Here is a 24955-nt window from a genome sequence, read left to right as displayed (position 1 = left end):
ATAACTGTGTCAGCCAATGAGATGTTAGATTGTAAGATAAACTCTACCCTGGCTGCCGATTTCGATATCTTCTATCAGTCACCAGCTGTAGATACGGTGGCGAGAGTGTCTGGCAAGCTGTGGACAATGAGGCCAGCACTATGGTCTGTATGAGTATAGTTGGCATGAGAACCTACCTTGTCGAAGAAGATATTAGCGGAAAGAAGGTCGGATTTGTTGCAAAGGCAATGAGTGTTATCGTAATGGCAACGTCGACGACATTAAAGAGCTGGAAATGAATTTTAGGGCAGCACTGTCTACCATTTCAGTAGTCTTCTCAATCTTCTGACAATACCGTATTAACTCATAAACCTGGGTAGCACGCATAGATTTCCAGGAGAATTTTAATTTAGACATAGCCTTAATTAATAGAAGACGCCACTGCTGCTGTGGCGATCGTGGCTTTCATAGGGAAATGTAGCCGCAGTAATTCCGGCGGTTATAATAACAGTGATTATAGCCGAAGTTAGATAGACTTTGCGAATAAGAGTTATCCCATGATACAAAGGCAATGAACGACAACCAGCCTCGGATCTATCGTCTCAAGCAGTCTTTGCGAAGGTCGGCCGAAAAAGGCCATGAAATACCAGACAAGACTCGAGTACTGTACGAAATCGGTCGACATGCCGCGGCAAGAGAGTACAATCTCCCAACTCCTCCGGAGGATTTCTTCAAGCAATACGGCCTACCTGTTCTTCCGCTCACATTGAAAGACTTGGAAAATGTATGCCACGTTCTCGACAATTTCGCGTGGACAAACAATAGCCATGTTCTTGGCTGTACCACAGGCGACGTCTTCAAGAGCTACAATGTATCAACCAAGGCTAACGGATTACCTACTGCAACTCAGCTGCCCAAGTACTTTGAGCGAGCTTACAAGGGCCTCCTACGTGATTGCCTTGAGGAAGCCAGGGAAGACGATTCTCAAAACAACACCACGATGGCCATGACGGGTCTCCACCTCCCCCTGTCCCAAATCAGCCTCCTCTGATTACCCATGGATCATCAGCAAATGTAGCCACAACGCAAAGCTTGGCCGTAACCGACCCAACGTTGTCGGACCTTTTACAGTCGGGACCTAGCATGCAGTCTCAAATGAGCAGTCTCCAACAGAGCATGGAGACTAAAATGAACTCTGAAATGGCCAATTACAAACAGAGCATAGAGACTAAAATGGCCAAATTGCGCAAAGGAATCAAAGATCAGAAGGCCGTGATCCAGAAGTTGCGCGATAACAATGAGCAGGCTCGAAAGAGGCGCCGTGTTTCCACCAGGTCTCCATCACCTCTTGGGGACAACCCATTCAGTTCTGCCGAGCGCAGCGTCTCCCCTGTTGTAGATGTTAAAAGACCCCCAGGGGAGATTGATTATAACTCTCAAATGGGCTCTCAGATGAGGGGGTTTGGTGGCTGCGAAATGTGATCTATGGCTGGCTGAATGAATGTGGATAGCTCAGTATCAATGGACTGATTCAACAAAATATATTAAAGTGACAAACTCCACTAGCGATATCCTATGACTTCCGTTCATGTTCAAACCAGAAGATCTCGTCGTCAAACAAAAGTGAAAACCTGCTTATGATTGCTATTCGCACCAAGCGCATCCAAAATCTCCCCATGCATAACTCCCTGGACAAAACATTCACCCACAAGCTTGTATTTCAACTCATCACCTTCTTTCTCGGTAGATCTCAGTAGATATGGCACATTCCCGCCATCAAGCAAAACAACCGCATCTCCCTCTTTAGACCCCCAAGGACACAATCCAAATAATCCAGATGTTGTAACAAAGAAACACGGCTCTATGCAAGTCGGTAACTTTGTTGTGTCGTAATACTCCAACTCGGCTGTCGCATTTGGCTTCAAGACTTTCAAAGCAGGTCGGTTGGCGTAGGCCCAGTGTGAGTTCATGTGGTCGATGTATTTCTGGTTGCACTCTCGAATAGTCCTTTGTAGAATGTCGCCCGCGCTGTTTCGTCGTGTCCAAAACTGTGTCAGGCCGCATGGATCCAGAATTTGATGGAACACTTTGCATATCTCTTGTTGATTATCGAAAGACCCCTGATAAGGATACATGTACTCGATAGGTACACAACTGATCTTCTTGATCTCGGTAATGCGAAGGCCTGAAAGTCGAAGAATGAGTGGATCGTCTGTTTTGAGAAGCTCGAGATCGGGTTTCGTGTCGGCGGCAGCTTTGAACTTGAAGCAAGCATTTAGGTTTGCCTGGGTCCATTTTGAACTTCCCTGGTGGTCGACAGACCAAGTAGGATGGCTGGCTAAAGTCTCTGCGCTCGACCCGACAGTCTTGACCCATGTTCGTGTAGGCTGGCAATGGATTGATGACAATATCGCTACTGAATTATGCTCACGGATCAACCATCGCGTGAAATCGGCAAAGACGCGCTGTTTTGACTTGTCGTAGTTTGGTCGGATTAGTTCGTCTAGCTTTGAAGCATCATGTGTCTCGTCTGCAAAGGTGAGTAAAGCAAATAGTTTATCTCGAGGATCCGTGGCCTTCAAATCGAGACCCGAGAGAAACACGTCCAGAATACTCGATAATTGATCTGTGTCTTGCGCCTCGCTAGGCGTGGAGGGTACTTCTATCGTACGACCCTTGGGCTTTAATGTCTTCCAAATAGCGGCCATGGAAGTTTGTTGAGACGCATTGTGTGGGTTTTGAGCTGCGTATCCGGGGTGTCCAAGCCAATTGCTTACTTGAACGACTTCTTCCCATGGGACCTGTTCAGCTGAACAGTGTACAAGTGGGACGCGTGCTGATAGAGCTTCTTGGATAACCCAGACTCTCGAGAACCAAGGATTTTCGTAGAGTGTGCTCATGAGGAATGAAAGCTGAGTATTGCCGTACCAGCCTGCCATGTCGATGATTTCTCGGGACCATGTCTTGAGGTGAAGTTCAAAAACCTCAAACATTCCTTTGAACGAGATCCTTTGTCCGCTTCTCTTTTTCTCCTCACCAAAGGATTTGATGTCGGCCAGCGATGTTTGATGCTTTGTTCCGACGCAGGTACATGATTCTCCACCTTGGCACATCTCACTGTTGTAGTTGCAAATGTCTCGGATGAGCTTCAAGCACGCTTCAATACCGTGATTGTCTTCGCCGAGCCAGATATGAACAATTGAAGCCAAGGAGTAAATCTGAGTCATCAATGTAACTTGCTGGGCTCTTTCTTCAAGATCGTCCTGATTGATGCACACCGCGTCGATCCATATGACTAGGGTTTCATTCGTGAGGCGTAGACGACGAATAGCCTGGGCCGCAGATTTGCCAATACTGAAAGGCGTTTTGTCTTGGTCGAGGAAGATCCCGTCGCGCTCTGAAAGATCGCCCCAGCAGTATGACAACGCACGAAAGTCGACAGTCTCGGCATCTCCAAGGCTCGCAATGTTGAATCGAGCGTGGATGGGGTCGTCGAAAGATCCTGGTTCAACATGTAACAGCCGGATCTCCTGTCGGCCGAGATCTAGTGAATGCGAATAATGTGAGGCGTTGGAAGAGATCGAGAGCGATTCAAGATCTTGCAGAGGATCGTTTGCTTCGTATTCAATCTTGAGTCGTCCTTCGTGGATGATATTTGTCCAGGCCATGTACATCGCTCGAGGGATCAGTTGAATAACATCTCCAGGGCGCAGAGCTTCGATCCATAAACGCTTTCGGGGGCCAAGCCAGATGTGCCATCTCTCTGTCCAGTCTTGGGGTTCTTGTTCGGCGAGGCGATTGTTGTGAACGAGAATCGTGCGGAGATCTCCACGGCCTTCGGGGCGTTTGACGGAAGCATCAAACCAAGTGAATGATACTTTTTCGGCATTATCTGCCCAGCCTTGAAAGTAGTCAGTACCTGTGGTTCATGCTGAGGGAATTATGTACCTTGGTCACGCGATAACCCTCCAAAGCTGACAGCGATAATCCTCTTGGCGTCTTGGGGGATCTCGAGTTCGATATAAGGTTGTTCTGGACAGTGGTCGTGAACCTGAACAAGGTCTTTGCGCTCGACAAAGCTTTCTTTGTTGATAGAAGTCATGTTGGGATTTTGCCTGGGTCTGCATTTTGAATCGTTAGAGTTGAGAGATTATTTAAGGCTGATGCTGACATGGAAGGAGGGAACCCATGTCTGACAGGGCTTAGTACGCGGGTAGGCGCAGCCCGTGCAATCCTTGTTCCTTCTGGGGGCCTAATCACACCTCATTTGGGGGCCAAATGTAAAATTGATCAAAAGCCTCAATCAAAGGAATTCCACCGCGACAAACAAGTGAATGTATCTTTTCTTTCGGCTCTCGGTCATAATGGTATTGGTCTGTTAGTGTCACCAACGTTGGCGGCGCATGCATGGAGTCTGGTCAAACAGTGTACTGTATCTGGTTAGTAGAATGCATCCGTACCCTCATTTCACAAGCATGGATTGCAAGAGCATTGGCTCAGTGTGAAAGAAGTGATGATTGACTAGAAGATTAAAACTAATACCAAAGTCCCCCGATTTCATCCAGGCGTTTCCTGCAGCTCCTTGATATTTGACTTGGCAGTCGTGAGATCGGCGATTCGATGTGTTGAGGCTCAAAAACAATCAGTCGGTACCGCCAATGCTGGGCTTAAATCGACATATAGGCGAGCTTGTGTTTCGGTCGGGACGGCTTTGTCATCTTGCAAAAGTTAGTTTTGTAAACAGATGGGGTAAATAGGAACGATCAGCCACGGGAACTTACTTGTAGTGGACTATGCCATTGTCCAATACCATTAGGCGGGCCATCAGACAATCTGTTGCTGACAGTCTTAGCCAACGGGCTCCTTTTTGACCTTGACGAGAGTCTGGTCTTCCTTGACGAGCGTCTCGTCGTCCTTGGCTAGCTTCTCGATCATCTGGGCTAACTTTTTATTTTCCTCCTTGAGTTGCTTGTTCTCATCGATCTGCTTTCGGTAGTCGCGAAGCAGCTTTTTGGAAGCATTTACCAGCTCGTTGGTCGTCTCGGCACTCGTGCGAATTATTTTGCTGAGGTCTTTGTTGCGTTGGTCGAGTTCCTGAACCCGTAGGGAAATGCGTCGCAACTTTCTTTCCAGAAATTGTTGGTGTTTATTTCCTGAAGCTTTTGACTGTGGCATGGCTTTCAACAGCGACTGTAGCTGGGCGATGGCGAAGATGTAGGTTTGGCTGTGTAAATGAAATGGGCTCGAGGTATCCGATATGAAGTGGGTAGAATTGACTTAGTCGATGTAAACAGGCACAAGTTTCTGATGGTGAAGGTGTAAGAAGTAAGTGGCCACAATGGACGGCGCGCACGTTTTATTCCGTGACGTCTGATATTGAAATCCAAAAAACTTGGTCGGTTGGCAGCTGGTGACGGTTGGCATCAGAGAGCCCCCCGCCTTGCTTCCCACGTGCTTCTTCAATCTCATTGACTATCAAGATCTTTCATCAACAGAACCAATCGTCACAAACAATAACGACGCGTTCAGAGTCTGAACATGGCTGAATCCAAGCTAAACTAAGACCCGGTCGTTGGAGCCAAGCTCGTAAGTACAGACATACCTACCAGCGATGACCGGAGTAACGAGAATGAGGCTAACATTGAATGGATACAGGGCGCTACTGAAGCCGACGGAGCGAAAACGACCAATGTCAACATTGAACGATCTGGACAATCTAGCGACGCAAAAGTGTCGCAATCATCGCAAAGTCGAAGCGGTGCAAGACGAGGATGGCAAGGATGTCTTGGTGTTGGAGCTCCCTTCACACTCAAAATTCCCCGATTTTTGATTGCCCGATCACGAAACCAACTGCTCGCAAGCCACATTCCGAGGGGGAGGAGACGATTGACGACATTCGCGAGTATTCGGCTGGAAGTGAGGGTTGTGATATCAACATGTTGAGTGTCGACGCTGTTGCTTCATCAACCATTAGCGCATTTATGCGGGCACGCGTCCGTCAGACAATGAATATTGATAGTCAATGAGTTCTTTGTTTCCAAATCATCTCTTTGTTCTTAGTCCATCTACCGATGCTTGATGTTCAGACTTTCTCCAGTGATATTTTCAATTCGACATGTTCTACCTTGTACAGCTTACACAGTTTCCACTACGATGAACAAGTAATTCCCGAATCTTTCACGATGGTCAGAGTCATGCCCGGAGCGAGTCGCAATATCGAAATCATAATACCACACAAGGAAGACGCACAAAATAAGCACAAACACTACAAGGCACACACTAAAGCTCATACATTTATTGTTCTAATTTGTTCTGTTCGACCACTGAATACCGTGGTTGATCGTGAATCCTCTTCTTGTGACGCTTTCTTGGTGTCGGGAAAGCAACGTTGTGGTTTTGGTGAACGCTCTCCTAGATGAGTTGAGAGGTGTGTTGTTGACGCAAGTTCAAGTTTGCCTCCATGACGTGGTAATCATTGTTCAAATGACTCCATAGAAGAAAAGTGACAATGAAGTCTGGAAATCGCTACATAATCTTAGACTCACGAGGCAAGTTCGGTGATGGGCCCGACGTCGTGGTATGCTGTTCTGTAAGAAAATGTTGGGAACATTATTCCTCCTCAGGAACTTCAATGCTGTTCGATCGATTCAGCAAAACCTTTGACATAGCAGCCATGTCAAGGCTGATATTGCCATGTTGGCGCAGCCAGTGACAGATAACCTCTGCTGGTATCATCACCCAATCTTGTAGCTCGACAACTGAAGAAGATCGTTTCATGTAGTGGGAAATGCCGAACACCATGTCATTTCCAAACTTTTCTATGAGCGAATCGAGATCAATGAGCGTGATTGGCATATGGCCACGGTGATTGAAATCGCAAGGAGTCATGGATCGGTAGAGAAGAAAGACGAGGTTGTCTTCTCGGTTGTCGGGGTAGTGACATACAGTGACCCGGGGTAGGTAGGCTCGGAAGAGCTGGCTGTGGAATTGCCACTTCTCATATTCAGTCAAGTCTTCCTGTTCACTTGACATGTCGGTGAAACTGACTTGAGCCTCGACTGAAGTATAAATGCGCAGAATCTTCTTAGTCAACCTTTCCATACAGACCGTACCACTTGCGCTGAAGTTAATGATGCCATCAACGGCACCTGTGGTTTGTCGACGTTGTGTGAGTTGATTAAGAAAATACTTGGCGAGACCAAGGCTCAGCCACGTACTTCCCTGCATTGCAAGGGATCTGCCGCAACCTAAACAGCTTTCGAATACCTTTTGAACATTTCTACCTCTCATGTTCCCGGAGTTGACCACTTTGCAGAAGCTCCCGGACATGAGCACCGCGGCAAACTGGGCTTTCGTGCGACGGACAGTGGGGAGGGAGTCGAGTGCCAGTAGCATGGCAAGATGGTAGTCATATCCGACCAGAGGTAGCACGCCTAAAAAGACTTTGGTCTCATTGTCCGCCAAGGCAAGACTGCGTCTCGACAAAAGACCTTGGGTAGTCATGATGTCTATCATATCCTCGACTATCAACGGATATCGGACAAAGCAGCTGATGACTTTGTCAGATGCGATGCAGTAGCGTTGCAATGCAATTGAAGAAGTGATTAACGCCCCTAGATGAGCACCTTCTACCAGAAGAACACTTTCACCACCTTGATCGACAAACGTTGCGGGGGTATCTCGACAAGAGTAGACGGTGACGGATTGTTCTCGGTGGTAAGCCCACCATAGCTGTGAACTGCGATCTTGCTGCGCCGTGCGGTGAGGGTATACGAGTATTTGATGGGTTGTGTGATCGTATGCAGGAGTTGTTTTGTCGGTATGGCCGAGTACGAGATGAACTTGGTCGTAGCTTTGTATAGTTGTTGGCCGCACACGAGACTGACCAAGAACTGTACACAAGACTGTCCTACCGGCTTTAGACTTGCTGTCTATTTGTTCTAGGTCCTGAGGGTCACCATACGTGGTGGTGAAAACGTCAAGGTGAGTATCCTCGTCATCGGTAAGCAAATCTCCGAGACGCTTCTCTAGAGAGTCATCGAATGAAAGAATGAGACGTGAGGTTCCATCCGATTGTCTGACGACTTTGGCCAACTCTTGAGCGATACTGCCGGCCGTAGTTGCGCTAGACACAGCATTACCAGCCATGGGGTTGGTTCCCCAAGCACCTGACATATCCAATTTGGAAACTGGGAGTTCCGAATTCATTATTTTGAGGAGTTGCGAAAGAAAGTTATGCCCGTGGCCTGTGGACAAGGTAAGGAGGCGAACTTTGGCACCAGGGTAGGTAGAATGGTAGACAGCCCAATGAACGGCCAAAGTGAGTGCCAACGCGCATTCGGCTGAGACGTGCGCGTCCAGCTGCAAGAGAACCACGGCATTTTCGGGAAGGACTTTGTCCTCATGCCAGGTATCGGGCGCCATAGACAGTTGCCAGAAAACGTAGTCCTCAATAGCGCGAATGTTCTCTCTTAGAACCTGCAAAAATTCGGCAAAGGTCATTTCGACGGGAGCCAAGCCTCCGGCGTGCAATCTCAGCGGTTCATCACCGCCGATGACGAAGAATCTAGTGACTTTTCGGTCTGCAGGAAACTCGTTGATCACTGTGGATATGAAGCTCCGATCCGGTAGGCGGTTTGGGGGTATCTTGATGTGACCGAATTTGGCCGGTGGTTGGCCTCTGATGGGTATGGCAGACGCCCGGAAGTTGTCCAGAAAGTGGCGCAGAAGGTCCATCGCTTGATCGGAGGACATGGTCTAAAAATCTCAGCTGTTAGATCCAAGTTGGCGAGATCCTGTAGAGGATGACTTACCGGCTTGCTCTGGGGTGAGGCTGTGTTGAAGGAAGGGAAAACAGCTGACCGAGATTGAGAAAAAACGGCATTTGTATCCTTGTTTCTCCGGTGCCGAAGCATCTGTGAATCACAGTTGACTGATCCCCATGAGTTGCTTCTTCTGGATTCTATTTTCACCCATGTGTAACCTGACCCGCTTTCTAATCTTTATAACGGACTACTCGATGAGCTCAATGGTATTCGCTAGCGACCATACGAGCATTGAGTCCACGATTGGGCCAATGTCCGTGACATCGTCGTCTTGCTTTGTACATAAAACAATCAGCACATGTAAGATGATGCAATGCATGTCAGAATACTGCTTTCTCAACCACAACTGGAGGATGACCGAAGCAAAATATGTAATTCACGAGTTTCCAAACAAAAGATGAAATAACATAGAATAAATAACGGTTGGAGAAGGGTCATTATGCGTGTATTCGTGTGACAGCGATCCACAAGTTGCTGGGATTAATCACAATTACCATATCTAGAAATGAATCGCCTGGCTATTGGCCTGTGGCGGTAGTGTCGTATCTGCGGAGTTAAGTATGACGGTTGGTAAGCCGATCGTGGATTTTTAGTCTAAAGTAGGTATGCGAAAGTTGTGATATATACCAATAACTTAAAATATCTTGTATATTAACTTAATATGGTTATAAATTGACCTACTTCCCATATTACGGTTTCTACCACACCAAAGTCCCCGAATTTATCTTCCATACCCGCGCGTCATGTAGCAATATTGCAAACTGGGTATTTCTTTTCTCCATGTCTGAAAAACTCGTCAGATCAATAACGTCGACTTCAATCACAAAGCCTGCTGAATATCATACTAGATGTTTAGCACAGTCTTGTGAGGTCTTTTTACTGCATCATGTTATCTCTATTCTAGCTATTCAGTGTGCTGTGAGATTATGTAATATGGGCGAATACCAGGTTGTTACCTTCCCAGGTCGTTCGTGACTTACCGAATGGAGCGAGCGCCTTCCCTCGAAATTCAACATTTGATCCACAACGTGCAACGTGCATCCTCCATTTTCAATCATACGTTCAAACGGAAGACAAAATGGACGCGCGTTCTGTTATTATTGATCTGGACGCTATCGGAGACTGTCTTGCCGAGTCCAAGATCGGGAAACCGTCAGTGGACTTCATTTACAACCAGTTCGCCCAGGGTTCCCGTGTTGTCGAGGAGCTAAGAGATGACGCGCAACGTCAAATAGCCAAGGCAGAAACAGCGACTGCTCAAATTGAGCAGGAGCGCGCTAGGTTGCTAGAGAAGGAATCCGCTGTAGATGCTGCCCTGGCAGGGCTGACTACGACTCTGCCGAAGGTTCTTGAGCATGTCAAGACTTCCACGGCATCTGCCATCTCAAGCTTGAGGGAAGAGCTTCAGCCTGTCCACAATTCCTTGGAGTCTATCGCCCCTGATATACAGGGAGTGTTACGTACTTTCAACACTGCCATGGAATCTGGAACGGACCTAAAGAAATCGTTGGCTGTTGTCTATGATGCTATCAAATCTGGCATCCGTGACCTCGACAGACTCAACGGTCTTTATAATGGCATCTACAATACCTGCCACAAACTTGACAGTAACTTCAAAGATGTTCAGAAGGCACTAGTCGCAGGGAAGTCAAGTGTCGACAAGATTGATGGTATTTCTGAAGCCATTAATCGTGTCGAGATCGGCTACCGCAAACTTTACAGACTCCCCAGTGCATTTGAAGATCTTCAGAAGGTACTAGTGGCAGGGAAGTCAAGTGTCGATAAGATTGATGGTATTTCTGATGCCATTAATCGTGTTGAGACCGGCTGTCGCGAGCTTCATGAGCTTCCCGAGGCCGTATGTCGCATTGAGAGGGACTATGACAAGCTTGATGGCCTTGTCAGAGATATTCATCAAGCCCAATCCGAGAAATTTGATGGTATTTCTAATGCCATCAATCGTGTTGAGACTGGCTGTCGCGAGCTTCCCGAGGCCGTACGTCGTATTGAGAGGGACTATGGCAAGCTTGATGGCCTTGCCAGAGATATTCATCAAGCCCAATCTGAGAAATTTGATTGTATTAATAGTGCCATCAACAAGTTCAACAATACTCTCAAATCAATCGAGACAGAATCTGTTAGTACAGCGGGCCAGTTGGCCAAGACGGCTGAAACTCATCAGAAAAAGACTACCGAATCAGTTGGCAATATTGACAGACAGTTATCTTTGACTCTGACAGAGACTCAATTCTCCACTCGCATAGAACCTATGAAGGAGATCATCAATGCTACCAATAAGGTAGTTGAGTCTTTGCCTTCCAAGGCTTATTATGAGGAAGAAATCTCACGTCACCTAGCGTCCCAGGCCGAGTATCAGCACCTGAAGGGAAATTATGATTCTCTACAAAGGCAGTTAGAGGAGCTCAAAGATCTGGATCGTCGTCGCCATGACGACGTTGTTGATATCCAGAATAAGCTTAACCGCGCCTTAAACGGGCTTGAAGAGGAGCAGCTCCGAGTAGGTCGTCGAGATCATGACATCGAGCGTCTTGAAAAGATCGCAACGGTTCTCCAAGACCAGCTCGATGACACTCAAGAGAGCCTTCATGGGAATGAGCAAGTGCGTGCAGATCTGGAGCAATCACAACAGACAGGTAGAGCCCTCAAAGAGAGAGTAGACTTCCTAGAGGTCAGTCTCAGGCATGAGGAACAGCAGAACGCCGCCCACTCAAAGAGCCTGTCTGAGGAAGCCATCAAATTAGAATTTGAGAGAAACCGTGCTGATCGCGCCGAAAATGCCGAGAGGCAGTTCAAAGCTTCTGTCGATGGATTCGAGGCCCTCCACCGGGAGTTACAAGGGTCATGGGAAGGCCAAAAGCAGGCTTTCGAAGGTCAAATCACGGACAAGACCGATACTATCAAGGCTAAACAAGACCTCATTGAATCCATGCGCTCCCGGCTCCTCGATCACCATGAGGAGATAACCGAAATGCGTACGGAAGCTTATCTAATAGAGGCCAAGTTGGCCTCTGCGGAGGAAGAGAATTTGAGTCTTCGGAAGAGTTTTGAAGATGATAAATCGCATCTTCAGAAGACCTTTGAAGATGAGAAAACACATCTTCAGAAGACCTTTGAAGATGAGAAATCACATCTTCAGAAGACCTTTGAAGATGAGAAATCGCATCTTCAGAAGACCTTTGAAGATGAGAAATCACATCTTCAGAAGACATTTGAAGACGAGAAGACAGATCTTCGCAAAAGCCTTGAATATGCACAATCCGAAGCTGCGACTCTTACCAAAGACCTGGGCGAGAAGCAAGGTGAACTCACCGAGTCAAAGCAGCTTGTACATATCCAACGGGTAAACTTTGAGTCTGCTAAGGGTCGCATTTCTGCTCTTGAGAACGAGATAGAGGCTACCAAAGCTCAGAATACTGTTGTTATGCCAGAGGGGCCAATAGGCGACCTTGGGGCTATGTACATAAAGTTGGCCAATGACCTTCAGGATATTCCAACCGTCTCGGAAGCCCGCGAGTCGTTGCAGCTACGCGACTTAGCGGTAGTACTTGGCCCCCTACTAGCACATCCCAAGGCAAAGGAAAGACTACTAGAGCTCCTGGAAAGCCAGTGTACCAATTGGTACTGTCTCGAGCAGGTCACTGATTATGGCTATAAATTATGCCATATTCAAGGCAGAAAATGCCAGAAGCATGGGAATGATTGTGTTTTGGTACAAGTGTTGGTTCTGGAGCGTCCGGCTCTGAAGTTTGACATGAGATAAGACTTATATCCATTATAATTACTGTTTTTGATTGATGTTCCTTGATCTTGTTGATGAGCTTGTGACCTCGTTAAGTTGAAATGATCATTACGACATTTCCGGCATCCCTGTATCTCGAGGATGAAATGGCTAATAAAGGATAACGTATGGTTGGGATGAATCTGTAAAACTTGCTGCTCTAAGAGTATTGGCTTGCGGTGTAGCTGTCGTTTGTCCGGGTACAAAATCAGGCACGTTTCCATGTCGCTGATGGGAGAACTATTGTAGCTATTCTCCAACGTCAGGATTGCTGCCACACAGCGTCCTTCATAATTTTCTTCACGATACTCAATCTGCTCCAAGGTGTTCATGACTCAACCCGTCCTTTTCTGCATTGCAGCCGAATCCACGACTCTCACATGGGGCTGTAATTATAGTAACCTTGTCTTCCGTTGACCTTTTCAGCGACGACCAAGCGAGGAGTTCCCGGCAAGAGCGACTGCTGTGATGCAGTTTTAATTCAAATAGAGTGCTTCATTTAGAATAAAAGTGTCGAACGAAACATAGAATGTTGCGAAGATTATGCTTAGAAATTGAGATGCAATTCTAAAACGGAATTTCCATCAGTCCCAATGCATCTTTCTTACCTTGTTCTCAACCTCGGTGGTTGTGCCTTCCCAATTTGCATTGCACAACTTACATAACGAGTGCCTTCCCTCCAGGTTTAACATGTGTGGTGCAATTCCCAACTTAGAACCTGCATCTTCCATACTTGATCCCTAATCATATACCATTGAATTAGGAGATAAAAATGGACTCTCAGGACGTCGAAATGTCGCTACCTACCGGGGAGCTGCTTACCGCGGATCTGCCCGCCCACGCATCTCGTAGTGCAGAGATGCCTATGCCTGGAGGGGACGATCAGATGAAGCTAATTGACGTCTGCGCAAGAAGCAGTTCGCTTTACGAGCTGTATTTGCAGTTGCCCAAGCTTGCACATGACCTCGAGAACAATCAGGTCATGAAGCAAAACAATTTCAAGGTCACCGAGACCGTCAGATCTCTCAACGAGATGAATTGGGCCATGTGTGAGCTTTTGCACAGCATGCCACCCTGTGTTGTCGAGAGCATCATCAAAGGCACTTTTGCATATGATGACCAACACCAGCGACTTCGCTGCTACAAAATGCCAACTAAAAATGGGATAGAGATCCCAGGGATTTATGTTGTTGGCTTGAGCCGGGTTGGCACTAGTGGCGAATTTCTCAATATCAACGAGATGAAGATCTTGATACAATGCTTAGAGCAGTACATTGAAGGCTACTTCGCATATGCTAAGCGGGAGACACTCGTTGGCACAGGCACTGAGCTTTCATTTGAAGAAAAACGCGCAATCAGGCGCCTCAAAACTATTGACAGCTATGCTGGAGGCAATCTCACACCCAAACCTATCTTCATTGAAAAACCTGAAGAGGTCCCGAGAATAAGGGCATTGATCAGAACCTTCAGGGGAATGTGCGATTCAAGTCTGGATTCAACAGGCACTGTGCGAATGTTGCAATCTCCCCTTTACGTGGGATGCTCCAAGAACTTGGCTGATCGTACGGCAATATATGAAAAAGCCAGCCTCAGATCATTAAACAAGCCTCTTGGTCTTACTCTTTGTATAATGAGAAAGATCAACAAGCCATTGCTGGTTCATGTTCGTAACGTGATACGCATCTGGGAGCCGACACAGCTATCTATTGCAGAACAGCTTGTGACTTCACTAGCAGGCTCACTTGTCTACCAGCACGGCTTCAATGCTACAGAAGCTGGTGGCACGGGGCCTAATACGATAAAGTCACCCGCTGGCATTTTTCACAATGCCAAGGTGGTTATGTCGGACATCAAACAGCTAGCCACAAACGCCCGAGACAGTATTGCTGAAATGGAACGCCGAAAGGGATTCCTAGAGTCTCTCCACAAGATACGTGGAAGTGTTGCCGATATTGCGTTGACAACTGAGGAATGCGATCGGCAGCTGCGAAGTCTTCCTGAAGATTTTCGCTGGAATGATACTCTTTCAAAAATGGAAGAGCTCGTTGATCGCCTCCAGGAGGATATGGAGGAAAAGAAGAAGATTCTCAAGTTTTGGCAGCTCATGGTTGAGATTAAGAAAATAACAAATGAGATATTAAAATGATATAATTAACGAATTAGAAATGCAACAGCCTCGATGTGCCAACATACAAACACCTGACGAAGGAGGAAATTGGAGAATAAAGGTAGTCAGTAGCATGTGTTCTGAAAGTTTGTCCTAGACATTATTGGATAATGAATCAACATGTAACGGTCCACTACTATTATAGCTAATGGTTCCTCGATATAAATACTTATGGAATGCATTTGCTCGTCAAATCCAATGAGCACCAACAAAGTGTAACAAGTTCTGACCTTGGTCTCAGGGCATCATGAACCTTGGCACTAGAAGGGTAAGGGCAAAAACAAAGTTGGCAATATCTTTACACTAGTACCGTTACTTTGACATGTTCTGGTACGATTATTTTATAAAGGTGACTAGGACTACAAGGTGATCTTTGAAATATTAGCACTGTTCAATCCGTGATGGTGTTAATGCGGACGTTAAAGGTCTACAAGTATTGGACTCATTAGATGAGACTAGGTTAAATTAAAGCAAATTCACCTGTTCACATATGATAATCAAGCATGTTAAAATGACTTCATTCATATGTATTGAATTATCTATTCAGTCTCTCTTTTCCCAACTCGATAGTTTGTAGTCAAGGCGTTGCTTGCTATACAACTTTGACATTCGAGAATTCCCACATCTGCACCAAGATTTGGGCTCTGTTCTGGAGTCTAGGATTGATCAACATGGTATCCAGCGCCGTGTTGACCGGATTGGTCTACAACAGGAAACTAATCCAATACTGTTCATGTAGTGACTCGATTTCAGATCCGTTGATTGCCAGATCAGGGCTAGACTAGTCATCCTCGCTATGAAGCTCACCCATCATGTTTGGCGATTCCGGAATGCAAAATTCATGATCGGATGAGGCAAGGCGGGTTTCCTCTTCGTTGCCGGTATTCGACAAGGATGCCGACTCTGGCAAATTTATATTAGACTCCATATCCGTATCCGAACTGCGCTGGCTTGGAACATGGGGATTAGAATGAAAGGCAATTGAGGCCTCCCCAACACCCAACTCTGGACTACCGCCGGGCCGCGGCGTGTGAGATGGCCCCCGATGCCTCTCCAACTTAGCAATCAGCGTCCCGTTGCTCTGCGCGAGAGTGTTGCACGCTTGAATCAGCGTCTTGTTCGATTCGCGAAGCTCCAGAACATGTTGATCCCGCTGATGTAGTGTCTGGTTCAACACATTTATCTCAGCCTGTAGCTGCTCCCGAGTCAGTGCTGGGGGGATGGTCACACCCCTGCCAGGAAGCCGCTACTCCGTATCTATGGGTGGAGATAATCGAAGGCTACGGGCCTGACTTGGTTCTCGACCAAGGTTTGATGAATCATCCACTTGTGCTGGTGATACCTCGTCCCCAGAGAGACTTTCTTCTCCTTCCCTGATTAGACAGTGACGAAGGATCTTCTTGTAAGACCGCTCCATGAAGTCCAGCAGAACAGTGTGCTGGGGGATAACAATTTTATCCGTCTTAGCAGCCATGTAGCTCTTGAGGGCTTGAGTCGTTGTGCAAGCAAAGTCCTCGTAAATCTCTTCTTCTGGCCATTGCATACCATCAATGGTAGCCTGTATATTTCTTAAATCCTCAATTGTGAGAGGTAGAGGATCCTCGCCCAGTCTGGTCCAGGTATCCTCTGGGTAGTTTGTCTTTACACCGTTCGTGCCAATCGTTTCGCCGAGTTCATAAAGCAATGCCGATAGTTGCGAAGGGGTTTCTCCTTTTGCCTCGACCTCTGACCTTGCTATCTTATGAATGGAATGCACGGAGGTCCTGTCGAAATCCTCCACTCTTTGGATCTTGCGCAAGGTTTCTGCAAGCGCGGGGCAACTGAGAAAGGTAGGGTCTGTACGCGACCAATGTGTACAATCATTGATGCGAGTCATGACTGCGTACTGTAGGGTTATGATGACCCTTTTTGAGGACGATCTCATGCAAGGATAGAGGATGATAGACGAAAGCACCTCGCAGTAAGTTTTCGACCAAAGGTAGTACGATGACCCGTTGCTCACCACAGGTAAGATGTATCGTAGGTTACTGAGAGGCGAAATAAGACACATTGGGCTGCTTTTGAGAATTCCAAGGCAGATCTTCCATGATGTCAACATATGGGCATGTGCATACTGCTTGAATTTGGTCTTTGCTAGACGAAAGCCGCCATCTTCTTGCAATATTCTATTGACTCGGGTCTCATCTTCAGCGCTCCAGTCATCGCTTGGGGGTTCATCGAGGACCCCCACCCGCTCGTTGATGTCGCGCTCCTCAGTAGCCCTATTGTGTCGAAGGCTACGCTTGATTGCGCGTCGGGCGATTGGATCTTGAATGATGGTCGATTTAGGTGGCCGACCAGACTTCTTTGCCGGTATGCGGTTTTGTGTATTGCAAGGTGCAAAAGGTCCACTGGAAGGTAGCAAAGTGGGGATATTCTGAACATTAACCATCGGTGAATGAACGGAGAACAAAAACAATATTACCCTATCCATAACGTGTTCATGTACTATCTTACAAATGTACATCCGCTCAAAAAATGAATCTGACGAGTTTAACGTATGGTCCTCAAACAACGATGGCAGTAAATTCACAGCTGAATATATACTGATACAGAATCCTGTTCCGTAACATCTGTGTACCATCAAGACGATATTAAAAGATTTACTCAATACCTCTATCTTGAATGTCACAAAGGTGAGGGCAAATCGCCATACTGAGGCGCATATAAGGGCTACGTTTACGTAGTAAGTGTTTTGATTCAGTCTGCTATTTCATATGAACGAAGATACCGACCCTTTTAATCCATGACGCCAAGCATTTCCACATCATTTTCCGTCCGCGCGTTTCAATTCGTAGAGTAGAAGGCAAAGGAAATCTATTCATGGATAGCGTCAATGACTTTCCACCCTTGGTCTGCTTTGGAGTGAGTCCACGACGTTGTGACATGTAGTTGCCCTAATATCCGTTAGTTCAATGGCGGTTGATGTAGAGATCTGGAATTAACTTGCAGTAATGCGGTTGAAGTGATCTTGTTCAGTTGTCCTTGGACGAAGACCTGCCAGAGAATTCCTGACCCGTTATCGAGAGACTCTTCATTTCGCCAAGCACTCTGTTCCCCTCCACAAGCGTTTTGTTCTCCTCGAGTAGCTTCTTGTTCTCGTTGGCCAACATTTTGTAGGCCTTGATCAGCCTTTCGTTTAACTCGGCGAGCCCCCGGGTTGTTTCGCGTAGTTCTCGAAACAGTTCATCATTCTGTCGAACCATTTGATTCAGCTCCTTTAGATCAGCCCACATGTCTGGCAGGGCTTCTATCGCTGACTGTAGCTGGGCATCCCATGGAGTTGGCGAGAATTCAGGCATGGCTGTGTCGATGGAATGGGCTCGACTTGATTGGGGTGAAGATAGACGGGGTGAAGATACACGATTTGGTTGTTGATGTAAACGTGTACGACTGATGGTGAAGACAGAAGGTTCAAGTGGCAAGCTTCGCGGATCGTTTATTTTTGTGGTGCCTAATATTGCAATTAAAACACGTGGTGACGGCTGGCAGCTGGCGACGGCCGGCAGTATAGATGCGGAGACGGGTTCTAATGGGCTGGGTGATTTTGTAAGAGTTAGTTTTGTAAACAAATGAGGTGAACACGAACTTATAATTGAATTTACCGGTCAGTGGTTTCATGGCGCGAGCTTCGATCATGTGCATGTCGCCACTACGGCGACTAGGTGGATTGGAGATGGAGACCCGGGTAGATGCTAACGTCCTCGTCCATGGAAGTAGATGTCTCTTTCGATGCATATTCGAATTTCGACAAAATTAGATTTCGTGTTGCGATTTTCCTTCTTGTAATTGTTGCTGCTTCACCTTTCCCTATTCGGCTTCCATCCAAATCATGGTAGTCCCAACCTTCACTTCGAACTGGTGTTCCGGCGAATGTCCCTAACAGTTTTCTCGCCTCCCGGGATGTGACTTGTGACGAGTTGATTTCGTGAGTGGAGACTCTCAAACGGGCACCTGTCGAGCAGTCGCGTTTCCATCATGAGCATCTTCAACATCTGACTCAGGGCTGCGATGTACCTCTAGCCATGGAATTCTGGGTGAGCCCATGCTCACATCACGGGTAGCGTGAGCACCAAGCTCCGAACTATGATACACCTCGGGTGGCGGCAGGTAATATGGCCTCTGATCTTTCGCCAACCAAGCTTCAAGTTTATCAATCCTGTCGCTCATCGTCGTGTTCGAATGGAGCAGCTTCTTGTTCGAATCAATCAACTCCTGCATTTGTTTGGAAACACCTTCCAGCCTGTGGTTCAATTTCTTCACCTCAGATTGGCTATGTGTCCAATCATCCTGTCCATCTCGCCAGGGGAGCAATGATGACTGGGGAGTGACCATAGCAGGGGCAAGGCCTTAGAACCTACTAGTCACCTGCAGCTGTCTTTCCGCGCTAGGCTATCGCGATTGTCGCCGACTGAGAGACTGACTGGGCGGCCGTGAATGGAGACTTTGAAACGGGCTGGGAAGACCTTCGTTCGTTGGCAAGTTCTTCCATTCTTTGGGATTGATCTTGGAGCCTCTGTTTCAATTCCCGTATCATCTCATCCTTGACTTGTAAGAGAGACCGTATCTCAGCGCGAGTCTGGCTTGTGTGGTCATTTGTTCATTTGCCCATTGAACAAGTCATTGTTATCGTGTCGAAAGTAGACTGACCAAGGCTTTCTCTCAAAACTGAAATCTTGTAATAAGTGAAGCCGTTCGTGGATACGGTGGGGTGTCAATCACCACTTGGTACCCAACCTCGTAGGTCAACGTTCCAGAGGGCGACCTCCGCTTGCTGGACACGGCAATGTGTACCAACAGTGCAGTTGTGAAGATGGAGACCTTTAAGGGATTTCTGGTCCAGCACCCAACTGAACTGATCTTGACGTAAGAGATCAAAGCCATCCAAAGTTAGAGTCTTCAAATTGGGAAATAAGGCTGAACATCAAACGCCTCGTCGAAATTCTTCTCGCATGGTGTCTAAAAAGTGGATATCTTGTTGCATGGTAAGGGAATGGCTGGAAAGCGAAATGCAAACATCCTACACCACGGGCAACTCTTTCTCTTTCAGCGGTTCGATGAAGCCTGACTGTGTGGCTCTTTGCCTCTAGCAAGGCATTGTTCTCGTTAGAGATTCCACAAAACATGTCAAGAGATCTATGCAAATCCGATGCGTCATCCAAAGGCCAACTATGCTGGTCCTATTCCTCGTCTTCCACCCATAACTGAGGGTTACGTGTACCCGATTTGTGGCCAGTTGAAACATAACGGGACATCATCGGAGCCAGCCAACCTCCTTCACGTAGTCATACCATGTGAAGGATTCAGCGATGTAGTCGAAATGCCTCTGGCTGACTTGAGTATAACCCTTCCTAGCCAGCATTGTGCAGAGGTCTTCCGTCGCGCCCTCGCAGATTTGCTGCCACTTCGACCCATACCACTGGCAGTTGAAGGTAAAGTATGCCTTAATGAAAATGCGGCGACGTTCTTCATCGGTAGGACTAAAGTTGGAAGAGGGCGCTTGATTGATGGCAGTCGTTCTAGACATAATGGTTATCTTTGTGTATATCACTTTAAATTAGCATCGTCGTATCATAAAATTCAAGTCCAGAACTTACTGTTGTGCCGATGTGGATGCTTTTTTACATGGAGATGAAGCGTGAGATGAATGCTGCTATTGCAAGAAGATTCGAAAAAAACCGATCACCTTCAAACTCAAATTCGATTGCACTGTCACTGTTGGAAGGCGAGAATCAGGTGTCGGGAGGACACTCGCATCCGAACATCAGTCTCGGTCTTTTCACAAGAACCTGCTCCTTATCATGGCCCAAAACTTGTTAAGGAAGGTACGGGTTATCGAGATGTGAATCAGAATTGCCATCATGGGTCGGATCACAGGTTGAAGTTCCGAACCCTCCATCGATGTCCGGAATGATCGCCATGTGTTGAGTGTCTTCCAAGACAATCTCAACATTGTCGGTGCCTTTGGTCACCGAGAAGGCGACTGACAAGCGTCTCCATTGTTGTACATCCCCACACGTTAGGCATGATCTTGTAAAAGATCTTCGAATAGTTGTTCTTTTATGATATGATCATGAGGACCCTAGGGAGTCGTCCTTGTTCACACCATTGCGGTTTTGACGCCTTTGTGGGTCGCCTTGTCGTCAGGGCATGATCCTGTAAGAAATCCTCGAGTAGTTGTTCTCCTTCATAACATGATCACGGGGGCCTGGGGGGAGCCATCCTTGTTCAGGCCATGGAGTGCCATCGTTTAGCGTCAGTGACGAGAGTGAAAGCGTCCTTGGGGACTGAGGTCGACGTCAAGCTTTGTTGGTGGTTGTCATCAGCAGAACGTGGGCCCCAAGATGGATCCTCGCATTGGGTCTCTCGGGCTCTCGTCTCAGCCTGGGATTGAACATTGGTTGCCTTGATCTCTTCGATGTTATCCTGTTGTATAGCTCGGAAAACCGTGGCTGTAGTTGCAAACGGCCTAGTTGACGGCCAGAATCAAAGCCAAAGCGCATTCAGCTGAGAGATAGAGATATAACTGCGGTAAGATCACAGCATCGTCGGGGAGAACACTGTCCCCAACCCACGCATCGTGCGCTATAGACGTTTCCGAACCAGTCTCGTTATCGGTAGAGCGAATATTCTTGCTGGGAATCTCCATGAATTTGGCATAGGTCATATTCTCGGGAGACGGCTTTTCTGGCGCCAACGGTTCATCGACGCCGGCAACAAACAATAGAGTGGCCGTTCGGTCAGGAGGAAGTTTTCTGATCAGCAAAGACATGAAATTGTACTTCGATTCATGGTTCGTAGATATCTCGATGTGGCCAACCTGGGCCTGAAGACATTGTCTAAGATTATCAGTTTTCGGTCTAGGTAGACGTTATTAGGCAGAAAATGACTTACAGGCTTGTATTCCGAGATGAGGTTGACGAGTTACCACTTCCCATTGTTCATTTATGGCTCTGAAAATCCTCCTGAGCCTGATGTTCGAAGGCATGACACAGTAAATCATCATGTACTTGCGTCGTCCGTTTTGGACTGACCAGTTCTTCAAAATGGTTTTAGTCCGCCCATGGTTGCAAAGGTCATTGAGGCCAGTGGAATTGTAATGAAAATGCGTAGTCGTCGTCTCAGCCCCAGTAATCTGTTCTCCGTAGTTTTCGAACTATGCTGTCATTTCGATATGTAGCCAATTCTTTGATGGCGGTTACAATGTGCCTTAGCTTATTCAAACGCGTGGCACTTGTCTCAGGCTCAGAAATGAACGAGAGAAGGTTGTCTCTGGGGTTGCCCAAGACTTCCTCGCCAATCCGAGGAAGGTCCATCGGGAGCTAATAATACCAGAAGCACTCCCGGTGCGGTTCATTAGGGACCGGTATGGGTTGTCAACTCGAGTATTGACGATAGACTGGGCTAATGTTCTCTGAGACCCGGTAGCAATATGTCTTTCGGGCTTGGGGACCAAAGGATTCTTGGGAACCCCAGAAAAAGAACCCGGGCCGCTCTTGCCAGACTGACCACTACGGCCAGCAACTGCATAATAAAATGAACCTGGGCGATCGGTTGCATGGCGTTCACACATGGTTGGTGATTGTTACGTGTCCGCAGGATGATTGTTTGAGCTGCAGTTCTGCGTCAGCCGGCGTGTTCTGTTAGGATTGAAAATTCACTCACGATGCATCCTGAGGTGACTGTAACATCTAAAACCGATACGGCATGGCCAGGACAAAACTCGGTTAGAGTGAAGATTCAAAGGGCTTACTGGGAGGGAAAGAAGGCCTCAGCAGGCGAGCGTCTCGGACTTGGGCAATGCAAGGTGAGTTACATCCCTGAGACGCCCCCACTCGTGTCGAAAGTCTCTGGTTGGACGACATAGGCCAAAGACCAGGATTTCTCGCTGTCAGGCGAGCCTCTATGATAAAGCCGTCCCAGGACGCGCCATCGGCAAGGTACTTGTAGTTGAGCTTGGCAGTGTATATGCGGATCATATGAAATAAGTGTTTCAGGCCGTGACACCCTCGACCACGATCTAATATACATGTTAGTGAGACTTTATTGTTTGGGCAAGTTCTCTTACCATATGGACTGTGTCAAATCCTGATTGAGCAGCTTCAGATCATGTTCCGGGACGTCAAAGTGATCTGAAACAAGTCTCCATGGGGGAATCCCAAAACCATGGAGTCCCGTAAGAGCTGTTCGACAACTGTCCAGATCATGGAATGAGCCACGTGAGCCATAGTCCTATCTTGTCCAATCTGGGCAAGTCACCGATTCTGGAATGACGTTTTCGAGTTAATCATGTTCCACCCATATTAAGAGTCAAGTTACCCGATATGTGACCAGGCGAAACACGATGGGTTCCAGTGGGCAAATGTTGGTTATTCAACATGTCGATGGGTGACAATGGTGCAGTTTTGAAGATGCGTGGACGCGATGAAGTTCCAGACGTGACAGAGATGGCGGACGTCTTGCGAGTCATCGCTGAAGTGATGCCTCTGGTTTGGCGTCAAATGGTGACTGAAACCTTAATTGAGCACCTCGTCGGGGAAAGCCCGTGGCCATAAGAGTGGTGAATCCTGTTTTCGGTTAGCAGGTGACTGAAAACTTGGTGAAGTACAGCACTACGTACATACATACTGATATTGAACGGAGAAAAAATGCTCTGAACAAAGGCGACTACAGTGCAACCACGTGATTAGGAACAAGGGAACAGAGCTGAAGAGGAAATGCAAGCGTACCTCTGCCAGAGGTCCCGGGCCTGACGATCAGACATTTGACTTGAGTCGGTAATGATTATCGGTGCAGCCAGTTTGGCTGACCTTGGTCGACAGCACGATGGGCTGCGCTGGTGGCACAGTTCGTTCGCTGTACATCTTCGAAGTGATCTTGTAGTAAATCATCAGCCAGGTCAAGTTTATACTTTGAAAGTGCCTTTACCATGCGTATGCGGTCTCATCTCTGTTTCCGGTTTATACTTGTAAAAGCTTTCAGATGGGCCATCGTTGTCAACGTCCTTGGATCCGATGACTGTCTGCACCAGTGACAGCTTTGTTCAATCGTCGGGCATTGACGATAGGTATGATGTTGTATATATAGTGACATCGGAGGTGGGCTGCCATGCTAAGACAAGTAAGGTTGTGAAGGTAACCACAAGCATAATATCGTCTGGCGATAGTTGCAATGGTGCATCGGTCGTGAGTTGAGAGTGTGGTTGAAGACGAACACGTCATGCGACCAAAGGGTCTCATCCATCGATGCTGAAGCACACAGGTTCCATGTTAGCGGCCGAGTCGGAAAAGACAATGCAAGAAGCAAGGGAATCATACATTGTTTCGGCATGATATCATTATTCCATCTGTTGGATAAACCACAGGCAAATCTTGCATGTTACAATGCAGATGTGTCGTATCACCCAGGAATCCCGCTCAAAAGACGAGGCAATTCCTTCCCACAGAGGCGGACAGGTGTCGAGCAAAGTCGTATCGATGAGTCTCCCCTTATAGTCAAAGTCATGGTCCTCTTGAACGTGGCTGGATTCGATGCACTTGTTGGACATGTACTGGCAAGGTAGCTGGAGAATGAACATTAGTAACATGAATGCTGAGGCAGGACTGTACAATGTAGGTACGTAGGTGACGGCTAACCTGTAGAAAGATGGCTTTACATTGAGTAAAGCTGTGAGTAGATAATGTGGAGTTGCGATCTTGCATAAGTAGATATATAATGAAGGTGCAGAAAATGAGATGTCTGCTTAGTATAGATGTCCAGAACAGAACTTGATGTCTCTTGGAAAGAAAAGATGAAAAGTGTGGAGGGACCGGCGATTGAAATACTTGACAGATCAGGCAGAGATGGTTGCGCCCCACTTCTCGGTCATCTTCACCACAGCTCTGTTTGGGCACGTCACCACACGAATTGTCCACAATCAATATACAACTCTAAAGTACCTCTCACTTGCTGCCCGAAGATATTAATCTGGGAGCTCGATTGACCTGTTAGGCACCGAACAAGCAGGCACTGAACAAGCAGGCACTGGTCAGCTGTTAGCCACAATCTTTAGGTCAATTCTCGTCACCATATCATCTGCTAATCTTTGTTTGATAGACAAATGCATCGATATTGACACTCAGATTCAGCCGATAGCTCCTGTCTTCT

At 47.1% G+C, this 24955-nt stretch overlaps 10 protein-coding genes across 10 annotated transcripts; 3 read left to right on the top strand and 7 right to left on the bottom strand.

Annotated features, from left to right (window-relative positions):
- Positions 1-550: 550 nt before the first annotated feature.
- FSST1_010532 (uncharacterized protein) lies at positions 551-1030 on the top strand (the record flags this gene model as incomplete). The annotated part of the gene is made up of 1 exon (XM_083233574.1): positions 551-1030. One exon carries the CDS (start codon positions 551-553, stop codon positions 1028-1030), a length of 480 nt encoding a protein of 159 aa, XP_083080228.1.
- A 562-nt stretch (positions 1031-1592) lies between these two features.
- Positions 1593-4081, bottom strand: FSST1_010531 (heterokaryon incompatibility protein-domain-containing protein; the record flags this gene model as incomplete). Its single annotated transcript, XM_083233572.1, has 2 exons — positions 1593-3880; positions 3928-4081. 2 exons carry the CDS (start codon positions 4079-4081, stop codon positions 1593-1595), a joined length of 2442 nt encoding a protein of 813 aa, XP_083080227.1.
- Positions 4082-4827: 746 nt separating this feature from the next.
- On the bottom strand, positions 4828-5154 carry FSST1_010530 (uncharacterized protein; the record flags this gene model as incomplete). The annotated part of the gene is made up of 1 exon (XM_083233571.1): positions 4828-5154. One exon carries the CDS (start codon positions 5152-5154, stop codon positions 4828-4830), a length of 327 nt encoding a protein of 108 aa, XP_083080226.1.
- A 1434-nt stretch (positions 5155-6588) lies between these two features.
- On the bottom strand, positions 6589-8733 carry FSST1_010529 (uncharacterized protein; the record flags this gene model as incomplete). Its single annotated transcript, XM_083233570.1, has 1 exon — positions 6589-8733. One exon carries the CDS (start codon positions 8731-8733, stop codon positions 6589-6591), a length of 2145 nt encoding a protein of 714 aa, XP_083080225.1.
- Positions 8734-9882: 1149 nt separating this feature from the next.
- FSST1_010528 (uncharacterized protein) lies at positions 9883-12585 on the top strand (the record flags this gene model as incomplete). Its single annotated transcript, XM_083233569.1, has 1 exon — positions 9883-12585. The coding sequence occupies one exon, from the start codon at positions 9883-9885 to the stop codon at positions 12583-12585; it is 2703 nt and encodes a 900-aa protein (XP_083080224.1).
- Positions 12586-13375: 790 nt separating this feature from the next.
- Positions 13376-14749, top strand: FSST1_010527 (uncharacterized protein; the record flags this gene model as incomplete). Its single annotated transcript, XM_083233568.1, has 1 exon — positions 13376-14749. One exon carries the CDS (start codon positions 13376-13378, stop codon positions 14747-14749), a length of 1374 nt encoding a protein of 457 aa, XP_083080223.1.
- A 1267-nt stretch (positions 14750-16016) lies between these two features.
- On the bottom strand, positions 16017-17201 carry FSST1_010526 (uncharacterized protein; the record flags this gene model as incomplete). The annotated part of the gene is made up of 1 exon (XM_083233567.1): positions 16017-17201. One exon carries the CDS (start codon positions 17199-17201, stop codon positions 16017-16019), a length of 1185 nt encoding a protein of 394 aa, XP_083080222.1.
- Positions 17202-17784: 583 nt separating this feature from the next.
- Positions 17785-18111, bottom strand: FSST1_010525 (uncharacterized protein; the record flags this gene model as incomplete). The annotated part of the gene is made up of 1 exon (XM_083233566.1): positions 17785-18111. The coding sequence occupies one exon, from the start codon at positions 18109-18111 to the stop codon at positions 17785-17787; it is 327 nt and encodes a 108-aa protein (XP_083080221.1).
- Positions 18112-20063: 1952 nt separating this feature from the next.
- Positions 20064-20336, bottom strand: FSST1_010524 (uncharacterized protein; the record flags this gene model as incomplete). Its single annotated transcript, XM_083233565.1, has 1 exon — positions 20064-20336. One exon carries the CDS (start codon positions 20334-20336, stop codon positions 20064-20066), a length of 273 nt encoding a protein of 90 aa, XP_083080220.1.
- Positions 20337-21037: 701 nt separating this feature from the next.
- Positions 21038-21747, bottom strand: FSST1_010523 (uncharacterized protein; the record flags this gene model as incomplete). Its single annotated transcript, XM_083233564.1, has 3 exons — positions 21038-21278; positions 21337-21648; positions 21704-21747. The coding sequence occupies 3 exons, from the start codon at positions 21745-21747 to the stop codon at positions 21038-21040; spliced, it is 597 nt and encodes a 198-aa protein (XP_083080219.1).
- Positions 21748-24955: the final 3208 nt, after the last annotated feature.

Source organism: Fusarium sambucinum, chromosome III (genome assembly GCF_050947815.1).
Source record: "Fusarium sambucinum isolate potato_lamoka chromosome III, whole genome shotgun sequence".
NCBI classification, from domain to species: Eukaryota; Fungi; Ascomycota; class Sordariomycetes; order Hypocreales; family Nectriaceae; genus Fusarium; species Fusarium sambucinum.
The sequence above is the reverse complement of the archived record's forward strand: the minus strand, read 5'-3'. Positions and strand labels throughout refer to the sequence as shown.